The 15,500-nt window shown below is 41.1% G+C and overlaps 1 protein-coding gene across 1 annotated transcript in view; it reads right to left on the reverse strand.

Moving 5' to 3' along the window:
• Positions 1-10,523: 10,523 nt before the first annotated feature.
• The window catches only part of DOCK4 (dedicator of cytokinesis 4), a 223,712-nt gene continuing 218,735 nt past the window's right edge, over positions 10,524-15,500 (reverse strand). The window contains exon 54 of the mRNA XM_066550492.1: positions 10,524-13,632. Within this exon, the coding sequence (XP_066406589.1) occupies positions 13,207-13,632 (426 nt within the window). The 3' untranslated portion in view covers positions 10,524-13,206. The remainder of the gene's footprint in view (positions 13,633-15,500) is intronic.

Consider the following 15,500-nt stretch of genomic DNA (forward strand, 5'->3'; position numbering starts at 1 on the left):
GCTCTAGTACCAACTACAAGTTACCTAGCCTTTATGTTTCTGCCTTATCTCCTTCCCAGCCACAGGAATGCCTTGGCCTGATGGATGCACCCAGGGGCAGCTCATCCTCAGAGTGGGGACTCGAAGCTGCTTGGTTTCCTCAGCCAAGGACAGCTGTGGTTGGAGCAGCACCATTGGTAAGGCTTATGTGCCTCAGTGCACTCAGGTGAAAGAGTCCCAAGTGCTGTTCCAAATCCTGCACCGACGACAGGCACCTGCATGAGCTCTTTTAATGAGCTGTGTGCTATGGTACTTTACTGCTGGTGGTGATACAGGCGATGTCTAATTCACTGAAATGTTCACCCAGGGAGATAAACAAGTTGTGAGAGCTGCTCTCTGACTCTGCTTCAGCAGGCAACTTTTAAATCAAGAATGAAATTATCTAGGCAGAATGCAGGCAGGTATGTCATCACAGTGTTCTGCTCCCCCAGAAACACACGAATTGAACTATGCTGTGTTTGACAATACAGCAAACTGCTGATTGTGTCACCTAAACAGAGAGAGCTGTACAAGGGGTGCTTTACTGTGTGCTGGGAACCTGTTAAGGAGAGCATTTTCATGTGCTGGGGAAGCTGTAGATGACAGAGTGCAGCAGAGTTTTTTCCAATGAGAGTAACTAGCACACCACACATAGAACAACTGAGACAAAACAAGACATGACAAGGAAGAACAAATGCACATCTTTATTCAGTTGGGTTTGATATTCATATGGGTTTAACTGGAAATGTGTCCCAGGCTCATTAACCAATATTTGCCACATTTAAAGCATATTGCATATAACATTAATACATGTCTACTAATCTCAACATAATTAACAGTACATAATATTTAACATAAAATTTGGGAAGGGCCTACTACTGCAGGTTTGCCCCAAGTAGTCATATGGTCTCCACAACCTTAACAACATTATGATAGTCTCAACAATGTTCAAAGATTTTCCTGGAAACTGCATATGGATGGACCCCTGACCAGCTGAATGCTTTAACCATGGGACTACTGTGTGAAAGAGGAGGTACTGCCTCTCCTGGTCACATTTGGTTGGTTTCTCCATTCTAGGAGGAATGCCATGGGAACTATTAGGTTGAGCACTGCAGACCTGCATGTGAGCTAGCATGCTAACTTGCATAGTGCTGACAGCAACACACTTGGCCACAGAAGTTTGAAAACCTAGAGAATGCTAAATGCAAAGGTATACGTTCACACAGACGTTTAAGTATCAACAAAGAAGAGTGAGGTCAGGCCTTGTACTTTTGGATTTCTTATTTGAAAACTTTCAATGACTACATATACCAGGTGCTAGTAGAATACATATATCCCTTCAAATGTATTGCATTCAATATAGTGTGTATAATGAGGTAAATTCAATAGCTTTCTCCAGGTTAGACTGTTCTGTTCTAAATTGCAGTGCTGTAAATACAAGTAACTGAACTGAATCTGCCTGTCAAACCTCTTTTTAAAAATCAGATCGAGATAACTGACTCCAGTTTTGTATCTAGGCCACAGCATGAACTATTTCTTCTAAAGAGGTAGTTTGCATAAGAAATGCATGATTTTACAGATTTTCCAGGTGCCTGAGACCTAGATTTTTAAGAAGAAAGGGGGAAATACCAACCTCTGAAACATTAAATGTGAACTTTCAACCTTATAACATACAGTAAAATATTTATTCTTAAAAAAGAATAGTGCGTGTCTTGTGCCTTAAAATAATTTGCAAACACTAAAAAGTCAAAAGCCTAGAAAAACATATCTTCCATAAATACAACTACAGATTATCAAAGCACCATGAATATTTTGTGCAGTTAGTATGATGATGGCAAAGCATCTTTATACATCTTGGTTGAAAAGTGAGACAATATATCCGCTTGTTTTGTGTCAGGTATGAATCACATTTTCATATGATGCACAGAGATCATGGCATGAACTAAGATTAAATATCAGAATAAAATTCCTGTATTTTCTGGGTAAGACTGTAAATCACATGCACTGAGCCCCATTACAACTGCAATTGGGAGACACTAAAATATAAGGAAGCAGCTCTGCTAGGGAAAATTCTGTGTGTGAGGGCAAATATACATTAAAGGTAATAATTCTAAAAGGTTGGTCTTTTAGGCATTAGAATATATAGGTTGGTAACTTTAGGGGTGTGTTTTTGTGTTCCGTTGCATTGCATGGGAATGGAAGTTTTCTCAATTTGGGACTGAAGAGGTAAAAGACTATTTATTTTGCTCTTCCAAACCGGAAATAAGTACTCTGAAATCTGCACAACAGAATCCAGATGAATCCAAACTTTTGCTTTCACAAAGCTACTCTGATAATCATTCAGAGTCATAAAACATGTTTTTCCAGTAATGTTGTGTGTAATATTCAGTTGTAATTTATTGAATTTGATGAATTTAGTACACTAATTGTGCTTTTAAATTTATCAATTTACTTAAGATTTTTTATTTGATGGGGTTTTTCCAAACATATGAGAAGTGTGTAGATTATTACATGCCACATTGATCTCGTTTATTTCTGACAGTTTAGAAAGAATGTGAATGCCTTTATTTTGCTTTTTTTCTAACTGTATGCTGTATAGTAGCACATGTTTTTAAAATTCTAATATGTAGCATCACTTGACTTCAAAACACATTACAGAAGTACAACACAGCTATGTAGTAATTGCAATTTTATGCTTCAATTCTCTACCACATCTCTGCATTTCAAGATTAGTCTATTGAAGACGATTGCCTCTGAACTATCTGATTGTAGATGGTTTACAGAGCTTTCACTTTCACCCCAAGTATTTACCCGATCATATACACTTTTTTCATACTCTTGTTAGATACACAAATCTTGCAGGAAGGAGCTTAAATAAAATTATGTTGGTTGTAATCTGCCTAAAGCAAAAATATTTTAGACTTGAAGTTTAAAGATTTTGTTCCCATTCTATGAAGAATTCCAATTATACACAGAACTTAGCGGGTATGCCCAATTGCATAATGCATAAGCCTAGCCAAAACTCCTCGTATTAATAAACCACTGTATTTAAAACATACTTTAGCCTGAAGTGATAAACCAAAGCAAAAGGTGAGAACATAAGTGCTGGAAAACATAACTTAAAATTTATTTTTGATTAAATAATTTTATAAGGTCATTGAATTCATCATCATCTATTCTATGACACATCCTCTTAATACCTTCATTATCCACCACCAGTCTTCTATTTATTCTGAACACATTTTGAAAAAAATTAGAAAAGAGTCCCTTTACAATTCATTCATGCAAAAGCATATCCCTTTTAAAGAACTCTACATCTTTTTGACCTGACTATTACCTGCAATATTTTTGTTTTGGTGCCGAGAACTCATACAACAATGTACTCAATAACCTGTTTGTCCAAGAGCAGCTTCTGCTGTGGAGTCAGTATTTCTGATATGTTGTTTATTCACCTATTTTCTGACTCTACTATGCCATGATTTCCAGCTGGAAATATGCTTAAGGGTGGGAACCTGCCCTTTTCCTTGCATTGTGGTGTCCTGAAGCATCATTGAATAGCACGTAGTGAAATGCAGGCAAAGCAGGTGAGGCAGAGTGCTCAGTCTTCTCCTGACTGCTGTATGACCTCGTCAATACGTTGCTCTACAGGCAGAGAGTACAAGACACGTACAGAACACCCAAGAAGGAGCCACAGCAGTTTGTCTGCTCCAGATAAAAATAAAAACAACCGCAGCAATACCCTTTGTGAAGTGCTATTGACTGATTTGGAGCCAGGCTGAGGATTCAACAGCGAGATTAAAAAACTGTCATTTTCTGCCATTGTTAAGTAAATTACTTTTAATGCCGCTAAACACATTATACAAGGACAGCACAGCATGATGATTTCTTGCCCATAAGATACTGCCTGACTGAAAACACTAGCACACATTTCAAAGCACCACTTCTAAACTGGCTCCTCAAAAGAAAGATGGGGAGGCAGACAAAATTAGCCTTCTGGGGAGTGCGGTGCCCAGAGGCACCCTGGCCATTCGCCGAGGAAAGAACCCAGAGCTGTTAGATGGGAGATTCTCGAGTGCCTGCCGCAGCCTCCGGCCCGAGGCGAGCCGCACAAGCCGCGGGCCGCCTCCTTCCCGGGCGCCCGCGCTTGGGCCGTGCCATGCCTGTGCCTGTCACAGCACATGCCACAAGATATATCGCAGTTGAGACGGCCACGATACACAGAATATCACCATACAATATCAGAAAGCTTTAAGCATCCCCATACAGAACAACACCATACCACACCAGGAGGCATCGAGCGTCTATTCTTTATTGCTCTTCAGTCCAACCTTTTATACCCTTCATCTTACATGCCTTGCACCCGTGTGCCCTCTGTATCCCGGTCAGTGCACCTCGGCACTCCATGTCCCTTTACCTTCAATGCTGTTCACCTGTCCTGCACAGCTGTAGCTCATTGGGGATGAGGCTTGGCTGCAGCCCCACTCCCAGTTACCACAAAGTGTCTGCCTACATGTGCCTGTGCCTGTGCCTTTGCCGGGCTGGGCCGTGTGTGGCGCCCCCGGTGACGCCCCGCGCGTGCCGCCGGCCGTTGTGGCGCCGCAGGTTCTGTGGGTGCCCGGAGCGGGCGCTCAGAGCTGCCCAGCCCACTGGGGAGCGTCCCACGCTGGCAGCACTGCCCGTCCCTGCCGCCCTCTCGGGGGGTCCAGACCGCCGCCACTGCGCGGGGCGACCTTGTCTGCCGTGTGCCGAGCGCCTGTCCTCATTATTTCCCTTGCCCTGGTCCTTGCCCTCATGCTCATCCACAGCCGGGGCCCGGCAGCCCGCCGGATGCTTCCTGCTGCTGGCCGCGCCCAGCAGGCCGTGTCGGGGCACACGCTGCAGCAGGGAGCTCTCCAGTAGGAAGCAGCAGCAGCGGCCAGGCGGCAGCAGCCCTTCAGGGCAGCCCTGTACTGCCACCACCGGTGCCTCGGAGCTCAGTGAGCAGGTCCAGGACAGGCTGCACCGCGCGGCTGCCCGCGGCGAGCAGGCCTGGCTGAGGCGGTGGTGCTGGTACCTGAAGAGACTGGGACAAACTGGACGAGACTTGTTTTAAAGCTTATTCATACTGTGCTGTGTGCTGCAGATTGACTGGTGGAGCAGCAGAACAGAAATTCCACTTTGGCATCTGGCATAGTAGCAGGTGCCAACAGTTCTGATGGCATAGGAGGGGTGAGTGGGCTGGTCTTCCGAAGGGACAAGACAGAGTAGCTGGGGAATTGGCCTGAAGTCCAGCACAGCATCCTTGGAGCAATCATCAGACTTCCAGTGGCCCCCACCTGCTCGGGTTGGGACCTGGCACCACCCTGAGCCTCCCTTCAGGAGTGCAGCATGGATAACTACATAAAAGGTTTGTTATAGTTTGAAACTTGTCAGCATTATGTCAACAATAAATTCATAATACGGTTTAAATGAAGTTTTTTCTCTAGTTCAGGTAGACTCCTGTCTCTTGACTTTTTTTTTTTTTTTTTGTAGAAACCAAGGTAGAAATCAGGAATAAACCTGTGGTTTCCAGGGCAAATTTGTGTTAATATAGCTGCAATATTTATTCATTTATGTATAATCAGTGTTTCTAGAACAAAGGGTTACAATCCTGTGTTTCACAATAGACAAAGCTAGACCGAAACAGCAAACTTGGCAGATGTTTTGTCAGCCCAGCATACCTTCACAGAACAGCTTTCCATTTTGCCAGCAGCCACAGCTTTGGTTCCTTTTGTCACCCAACCAAAGCAACTCACCTCAGCAATTATCATTTGCTGATTAGTTTCAGATACGCAATCACAGCTGAGATTTTGGCAGCCTGTTCTGGAACAGATTTATTAACAATGATCAATTATGACCAGGTGGAATTTGTGACAGATTATTATTTTTTTATTGTTGCTTGACAATATATGGGAAGTCTCCGATTAGATAAATGCAGTTAATGAGCTGACCCTGCCATCTGCTGTCATTTCTGCTGCTGCTTCCATGGTTTAGTGCCTGCTCAGAGTCTCCCAGGTCACTCCCTCTCCTTCAGCTCAGCATGGAATACAAATCTTTCTAATGAGCCCACACAGTGTTGAGGATTTGTCATTCATGCTGTGCCTGGTTTCATGTAGCACAACTGCTGAAAGCTTCACTTGCAAGATGGGCTGGTGTTATCTTCAGTAAAAATAGCACTGAACCAGAAAAGGCTCACTGAGAGAATTTGCAAAATCCACCAAGTTTCCCAGTTATCAAGATAAATAAGTGTAAAGTTGGTGAGAATGATAAATAGCAATTTTGTCATTCAGTTCAACATTTTGATTGTTTCTGTGTACTTTACACAGCTGCAGCTGTTGCAGGTAAGACAATTGTGTGCCATACTGTGACAGCTAGTTATGATACTCAATGCACCACAAGTATATCACTGCTGCAGCAATATGGACACCAAAGAGAGGGCAGCATTCCATGGTGCCCATCCATGTCCACACCTCACTGTGCCTGAGGCACATACAGAAGCACACCTCCCACAGCAAGATGGAACTCACCCATTTTTCGTCCTTGTGCATAGGTGCGAGGGGCCCACGGTGAACTGAATTTTAGCCTTTGAAGGTATGAGTTAAAGAACTACCTAGAGAATATAGATGTTCTTCTCTGAACATGGAACATAGAGTGTCCTAGGTTGGAAGGGACTGTAATTGCCTTGTTACAACCTCCCATGCTGTGGGCAGGGGCACCTTCCACTAGATCACATTTCTCTAAGCCCCATCCAACCTGGCCTTGAACACTTCCAGGGATGGGGCATCCACAAAATCTCTGAGCAACTTGTTCCAGTGCTTCACCACCCTCACAGAGAGAAAAGAATTTCTTCCTGACATGTAATCTAAACCTACTCTTTTTTAGTTGGAAGCTGTTGCCCCTTGTCCATGACTACCTCTGGTGGTGCACTGACCAGTCTTGTCTTATTTCTGCTGTCCTACCCTGTCATGGGACTGAAGAAAAACAAACAAAACCCTGAAAACCATTTTCTTTGGGTACAAGACAAATATCATAATTCAAATCTACACAAACACCAGAGAAAACCATTTCCCAGCATTATCTCACACAGAGGGAAAAACCCAGTAAAGCATGCAGTGAAAATACAGTACTTCTCAAAATGCAGCAAAGATTCCAGAAGTCAAAATTGATCTTTATGGCCTGAAAACCAATTTTCTATCTTTTTTTTAATCCCTGCTTGCTCCTCTGTAGCCCCTGTCTGCATGTTCAAAGTAGCAGGTTATGACTTGCTTTGATTTTGCTTGCTTATCATCATGCAGCTCAGGTTTTACAGCTATAAAAAGTCCACTGAATTATAGCTTCAGGGGGATTGACAAGATGTGCTTTAGTTCTGAGACAGAGCTTGGAGGGGGAACTGTAGATGGAGGAAAACTCTCCTTGGCAACATAAAAAGCCTCTGTCCAGTGTGCACAATCTTCCCTTGCTGAACTTAATGGCCTGAGAAGAGCACAGCACAGTAATATTTTGTTGCTTCAACTCCTAATACACTAGCTCAAAAAAAAGTTGAGTTTATTGATATGTTTTGTTCCTTGTAAAGTGTTTTGTGCTCATGTTAGAAAGTTTTATTTTTTTCAGATGGGACCAAATTCATTAGGTTCCAGCTGCTTTCACCCAAGTCCTCTTGGACACATGCCATTTTTAAAACCTTGGTATGAATCTTCAGATTAATTCTACTGGGTGTTGTATCACATCCTTGGATTTACCACAGCACTCTACTTAAAAAGGTGAACTGAATATCTCAAAAAGAAGCACAGAGGTCAGGCTGCATCAGACTCTGCTCCAGCATACCTACAGCAAGCCCTCCTCTCACAATACAAGGCAAAAAGAGATTGGCATGGGAGTTCAGATGGACTGCTGCCTCTCCAGGGCATATTCAGAGTATAAGGGCAAAACATTGCATAAGTTACATCCCTTGAATGTAATGTGGCCCAAAGACCCAGAGGAATGATCTGTCAAATCAACTTAGGCTCAAAGTGTAGATTCAGCATTTCTTCCCTGCCCCTACCCATGCTCAGCAACCCTAAAATAAAACTTATACGCTGCCTCCACCCTGCCTGTCTACCTGGCATTACTTTCTCCATGAAAAGATCAGGAACTAAGGCAAAAGATTCCCATTTATAGGACACACTGGGACTGAGCCTCCCCCTTTAGCAGAGCCTGTTGGACATTACCTACATCCCATCTCCTGATTTTAGTAAATTACTTTAGTCCCTGTCCTTAAGCTATTGCTCTACCTGTGAACACAAACTCCTTGGAGAATAGCTTTATGGGTAAACTTCCCCCTCAGCTTTTGTTCCCAAAGCCCTTGCTTATAAGTCCCCCCTGGGAACAGTTGATGTGCTGCATCCCATTCAGGCTGTGCTTTTGAAATATTCCCCACAGGAAAGTCAGAAGTAGCTCCTTGCTGATGGTCTTTCTTTTGAAAAGCAAGAGGAAACACTTCAAGGGAAGTCAGTGAGGTCAACAAAAACCAGCAGCAATAGTAGTCTCTTATAAATAAGCAAGAATGTAATGCAGAGAGTTCTTCTGTAGAATTTTCCAGAAGTAAAATAAATTGGAATACAGAAGTGGATTTAGTTCCCATAGCAAATCAATGATGTAAAACATTTAAATATTTAACCAAAATTTCAGCAGCTTATGAGCTATCAGAGAAGCTATTTACTATGAAATTTTGACATTAATTTGCTCCCTAAAATACTGAGATGTTAATTGCAAAATGCACTGCATCAGTTAAGCACCATGGGTTAAGAAAGTAACTGTTTAGCAGAGAAATATTTGAATATTTTTTTGGTCTTTGCTATTTAGAAACTCTTTGCCTTTGCAACTCATGGCAGTCAGTCTTCTCTATCCTCTGGTTCACCACAGCAAAAGAGAAAAAACCCCACTGCAAGGCCTTTGTAAAATAAAAACACCCTCTGTTTTGTCAGGACTTCCAGTTTCCCTTCAGCTCATCCAGTAGTTAAGCTGGTATTGCATTACACTACAAAATACCCTAAAGAAATGTACTTGGGGTGCTTCAGTTTCAGGTAACATTTCAGTTTCTTCCACCACTTCTCCTGGCTGAGTCAAAACAGACTTGGATGAATTGTCAGGCCATCAAGGGTTTTGCCTAAGTTTTATTTGCACCTTGTTTTTTTTTTCTTTTCCCCAGCTGTTGACCTTCTTTTCCCTTCTTCTAACAGTCTTCCTGGGATGAATATCAGTCATTAAAGAGGAGATCTGAACTATGTTCTTAACACAAGTTCTAACCTAGGTAAGTTTGCCCAGCTTTTCCTGGAAGACTGCATCCCCACTGAAGTCTGACAGCCCTCAGCCTGTCAAAAGAGAAACATTAAGTTCCTTACTAAGCAATCATTTTTTAAAAATATATTTAAGGTTATTTCTTCAGCAGCCTTATTTTACCACCCATGAAGAATCCCTAACCTGTGCTTATTGCACACATGAGATATGCAGCTCTAAAACTTTGTTATTGCTGAGATTTGAATAGTTTAGCTATTTAATTCCCACTGTTTTTGGTTTTTTTTTTTTTTTTGTTAATGTTATCCAAACTAATCATTCTAGTTTCTTCTATGAAGTATATGTCAAAAGCTGAATTAAAATGTCAAAGAGAAGGTAAAGACAAATTAATATGAGAAGGGCTTTCTCCCACATAAAAAGTTCAAGGTGAGAATCTCAAGGATCCAATGACAACCATCCTTCCACAATATCCCACCAGATAGGACTTTGCCCTTTGGCATATGTCAGGGCTCTGCCTGAATCATCAGAAATTCCAGCAACCAGCAGAGTTCTGGAGCAAAGATCTGAATCTGTCAGCACCTGGGTTTACTGAAACAATGCTGCTACATGCCTCACTGACCACAGTTACATTCAAAACAAGATGCTTTTCATCATTTATACCTCAGGCACTGACTCCTGCCTATTGGTACGTTTTTGCTCTGTCATTGTTCTTTTTGCAGGTGCTGTTTTGCTGGACAATGAGTGAACAGGAAGAATGGTCAGGCAGGTGGGCAAGGTGCCACTTTCATGTAGAAGATTTTCACTATACCCTGTTTCATGTGAGCAGGGCCATAACTGCACTGCCCTGAAACCTTTACCAAGAGGGGTAATTTCAGCTTTTGTGCTTCTTTCAGGGCACAGCAACTGGCCTGGGACATCATAACTGAGTTCACTCACACTACAGAGCTCTTATGCCATCATGAGAACCAGTCTGAACTGCGTCATTTCAAAGCCAGGCAGCCGAGTTTGAGGATGTTTCTCTGGCATCCCACAGACTCCAGCATCTCAAATATGGTACTTGAATACAAGATTATGTCACCTATTACGAACACACTGGTTAATGTTCAAGCTATTGAGAAGTAAGAGCAACTTGTTCCCATTGGTCTTCCTGTATGAGCTTCTGAATTACTCACCATCATCCGGAAAGTGGTAAAATTATATTTATGACTACTACATAAAATTCAAACAAGACCTTTATTTACATTAGGTTTTCAAGCAGTGGGTGTTGCAACATACATAACAAAATTTCATACTACATTTTTTATAGGTAATCAGGTTGAAAAACTGATCTACAGAATCAATTTGTCAAAACTGGCTAAGCAGAAAATGTGTTAACTCGGCTTAAGAGTACCCTGTCAATTTTACATCATTTTCTATTGTTTAGAGTATTTCTGATGTCCTGGTTATAAAACCAGAATGCTCATGCACGTTAATTTACAGTGAACTCTCTAGTAAATTTTACATTCTTCACTTGTTCAGAAGAGCATATCAATACTCTCCCCACCTTGTCTCACAAAGCAAGTATGAGTCCAAATAGGGAGAAAACTCAGGAGATTTTTAACAAAAAAACCAAAAAAAAAAAGAAAAAAAAGATTTAGCAAGACAAGGAGTCAGAACTTTCATTCTGTGACTAAGTGAATTAGAATTTCTCATTCTGTAGAAAAAAAGTTGTACGGTAAAGATTAAGCAAGTTCTTTTATTTCATACTAGCATTATGCAGCAACCAATATGAGTGTCTAGGTAAACAGAGACTTTGTGAAATGTTTTGCTGCAAAGCTGACCAGTAATGCACACAAATGATAAAGTCATCAATTCTGCTTATTGCCAGAAATAAAAAAAAAAAAGGCTTCAGGAGCAAATAACACTGATTCATACTGTACTGTGCTCAAGCACTAGTAAACAAAATCTATTAAATTACATGGGTGGAAAAAAAATCCAGAGCAGCTTTGTTATCTTACTTGTGACACCTTATTTAAATTTCAGGCATTACTTCTTTATATCAGCATAAATATGTAGCCTTCTACAGGTTTTATGATGTGGTTACAGACATAAAAATGTTATAGTAGAAAGCAAGAGCTAGTTCAAGGAATTCCAGACTTTGAAATCAGCAAGATACAAAGCTAAAATTCATATGTTCCTTTTCAAGTTATGAATACTTTCACTAAAACATAAATATTTTAACATATATTATTTTTTCTGACATTCAAAATTGTAAAGTCAATATGGCAGAATTATTGTTAAAAGCACATATTTACAAATATTCTTTTTTCCATACATAAAGTATTTGGCATAATTATAACAATCTTACTGCATACACAACTGTTTGCTTCTTTTTCACATAATGGTACACTCCTTATTAAAATTTACCAATTATGTACAAAAATACTTGAACATTTATTATAGAAAACTTCTATAACTACTGTCAACAGCTTGTAACTGCTGAAGGTTTAATTGAGAGAATATAAAAAAGTGGTCACTTTCTTCCAGTTAAACTATCAACAAATCAAACACAGCTAAGATCAACATGAGCTTCCCAACAAAAGAGGGAGAATATTTTTAACAATATGATTTAAAATGCAGTTCACACATCTGTTCCCAAGCACATTTAAACAGTCAATAAAAGAAAGAGGATACAAAACATACATACAGAAGGTGCTTTTTTTTTCTTTTCCCTCCACATTCCTATGTCTTGGCATTAGCTTTCCAGAGCTCTTCAGATGCCAGTCACTAAAATACAACCTAAGGCCAAACACCATTCTCAACAATAAAGATGATGGTGATGAACTCAAGCTAAAAAGTAAATCAAAAGCTTGGCTCCAATGGCTCATACACATCCAAGGAACTGTTCAGAATTTTTGCTAGATTTTTACAAAATTATTAATGACCTTTGCAATTAGCTTTTGAAATATATGGATTGTAAACCAGCCATTTCTATTTTTAAAAATTGGCTTATTTAGTGAATTGCCTTGATAATAGTGAGTACTGACTCTTGTACACAAGTTAAAGGAACAATTGAGTTGTACCTATTTCATACACAGATTGTATTTTAGGGTGAACTTTCAAGAACAGCAGAGAGCATTCACTAGAAAACTCCTAGCTTTAAAAAAAACCCAAAACTAAAACAACAACAACAAAAAAATACATTAACCAGAAGAATAAAAGTAAATGCACCTCAAAAAGAAAAGGGATGTGTCAGGTACATACACAAATGGCACAAAACTTTTTCGGGATTCACCAGAATGGTGCTGTATGCTGAATGAGATACAGGTATTTTTCCATCTTAAAAGTAACATAAGCCAAGTGTGTGTTTCAAAAATTCCAAACCACATTCTTACAACAGTCCTCTGCTGTATAACTTGCATTTTATCTCAGTTTTGCCACATACATTTGAAATGACCAACCTGTTCATCAGGTTAGAGAAACAACTTTCAGCCTACTTGCAGAAACATCCTAGTCTACAGACTACTTTGTTAGAAAGCGTGCATTTTTCTCTAGTAGTAAAGATCCAGTCAGTATATTCTGCATTTTGTAAGAAGCATTCAGCTAACTCAGATGAGAGTTGTAGGGTTTTAGATTTTTCAAATAAAAATAAAGTACAAATAAAAGCATTTATCAGTATTCACCACCATGAAATTTTAAAAAAATCCTCTCATTCATGCTTCCTGTAATATCTGGCAACCTAAATTAGTAATTTCATTTCAAATGTGCAACATAATATTAATAAGCATTTTGAAATTACTCAAAAAAAAAGGCGGACAAAATATTAAAGTGCCTAACTAAATTACTTTTACCATTTTTAAAAAATATTATTTCTTAAACAGTAACGAATGTGTTGCAATTAAATATAAAAGTGGCTTCTCATAGCTGAGAGACTTTGCGGGGCAGAGGCCTGGGCCGGGGAACCTGCTCAGTCCTCCTGCTGCTGTTTTCCAGGTTGTTTGGCCGAACCAGCTGTGGCTTGGGTGGCAGTGCCGGGGGGTCTGCGGCGGGCGGGATGGAGAGGCTGTGAGGTAGAGGAACGGGGCGTTTCAAAGTCCGCTCATACACGCTGTAAGGTGGTGGGGTCTTGCTTTCTTTTCTCACAGGTTCCTCAGAAATGCTGTAGCTTGGGACAGTCACTGCTGGTTCGCTGCCTTGGCTTTCAAAGCCTGATGTTTCTGATGTGCTACATCGGCTGAGCGAAGAGATGCCGCTGCTGTAACTCCCTGACAGCGCTGGGGAGTTGGATATGAGCCCCGAGGAATGATACTCCACTGGAGATGGTGTGAATGATTGCACAGACCCCTGCTCAAAAGAAAGGGCAGAAGAAGAATTTACCTGGCACCCAGGAGGGAGAGTGTCTCTCTGCTCAGACTGAAAACATACATAGGTACAGTGCACGTAACTCTGAGCTTTGATAAACAGAAATGGTTGTGTCCCTGTTTAATCAAGACCTGGTAAGACACTGATAAAAAGCTCATTTCAGTAGTGCCTGGGAACACCTTAGATAGTGGACACGCTAGTAATTCATATAAGTGGAAATAAAACTGCTTTTAGATGTTATCTTACTATCATAATACCCTGGAAAAATCTGGAAGTCTTCAGAATACAGCCTTAGTTTTCCCAGCTGGAAGTAGAATGCATCACTGGGCGCAGGGCATACCTGGGGGTATCCTGCCCCCTAACGCCAAAGCCCAGCTACTGCTGCTACTGCAGGCTCTCATATCCCAAATTCAGTTTCCAAAGCTTTTCCTCACAGCTTTTAGTGCATTGTCATGCAGTGAAAAGTGAACTTACATCATGGCATCGTTTCTGAGGGTACCGTAAAAACAGTGTTGGGGGAGTAGCACAAAGCAGATATCAAGGTAAGAGCCACTGCTGGGTGCCAGCCCCCTTCTCTGCTGTTCCTGATCCCATTTGGGGCAGCAGCAGAATGGAAGGAGATTACAGCATCACCACCCTTCCTCTTCCCCATTACCCAGGTGTTCCCTAGACATACAAACACAACACACCACGTGTGCCTCAGGGACAAGGGCCATATGGAGGGCACAGGTGGCCAGAGGCTGCACCAGCAGCCTCACAGGTCAGTGACGGATGGTGAGGGACCAGGAGCTGAGGGCCCAAGCAGCAACAACAGTACTGATGACAAATAAAAGGCATGGACAGTAAAGGCCTACCTAAAACCACTGAGCAGTTCTAGTCCAGTGAAGCAACTTCAACTGAAAATTGTCAAAGGTTAGCCCACACTTTCCAAGTTAAAATTTTTTTGCAATGTATCTACTTATGACTGGAGTCATCTGACACAATCCTGACTTATTGGTCTCAAGCCTCAGGCTAAAAAAGGGATGGAGAAATTAAAATAAAGACAAATTTCTCACTCCCATTCTTATTAGACTGGTTGATGCTCAGTTGCTCAGCTTGAGGTGAGGGTGGGAGCCATGCAACAAGGGATGGGAGTGGAGGAGGAGAGGGGCAGGGGTGTACAGAGCTGGCTGCACTGACTTTATGTGTTGAGATAATTTTAGTTATCCATCTAGGACTGGATCCACAGAGCACTGAAATCAATGGAGAAAAAAAATTTCATTTATATCAGTGGGTTTTGTTCTAAGATGGTTTTCTCTGGTAGCTCACTGTTAGAAGAAAGGCTAAAATCTGAGCCCTGTGTGTTGCTGTGGAAAAGCAAAGTGAGTTTTATTTAAAGCTCAACACCTGGTGAAGACATTTCAGACTTTCTCTGGAGCCTGTTTAACTACTCATTTCATGTTCCATTCCTCTGAATGTGAGGAAGCTCCAACTGCACTCCTACTCCCACAAACATCCACGGTCAAGGCTTTCAAATAAATTATCTATTTGGCTCCAGTTCCAAGGACACTGGACACTTGGAGTAAGTGATCATATATAAGATTTAGGACCTTTGCTTTTGTCATCCAGAACAATGGCAAATATGTAAAGCCTGCATGGGTAACCACTTAGTTCTGGTAAAACAGCATAGACTACTTTTACCAGTAGCAGTAACAGTCTAGACACCAAAACAGTCTGGAAATTCAGGGATGCTCAAAGTGAGATCCAACACTTCTCAGAAGTATTTTGGGCCAGCATTGCTCTTCCAAGCAATGGAAGAGCATTTGTAAAATGCTTAAATTCTGTCCAGACCTATAGAAGAAGAATGTTAG

Source organism: Molothrus aeneus, chromosome 5, assembly GCF_037042795.1.
Source record: "Molothrus aeneus isolate 106 chromosome 5, BPBGC_Maene_1.0, whole genome shotgun sequence".
NCBI classification, from domain to species: domain Eukaryota; kingdom Metazoa; phylum Chordata; class Aves; order Passeriformes; family Icteridae; genus Molothrus; species Molothrus aeneus.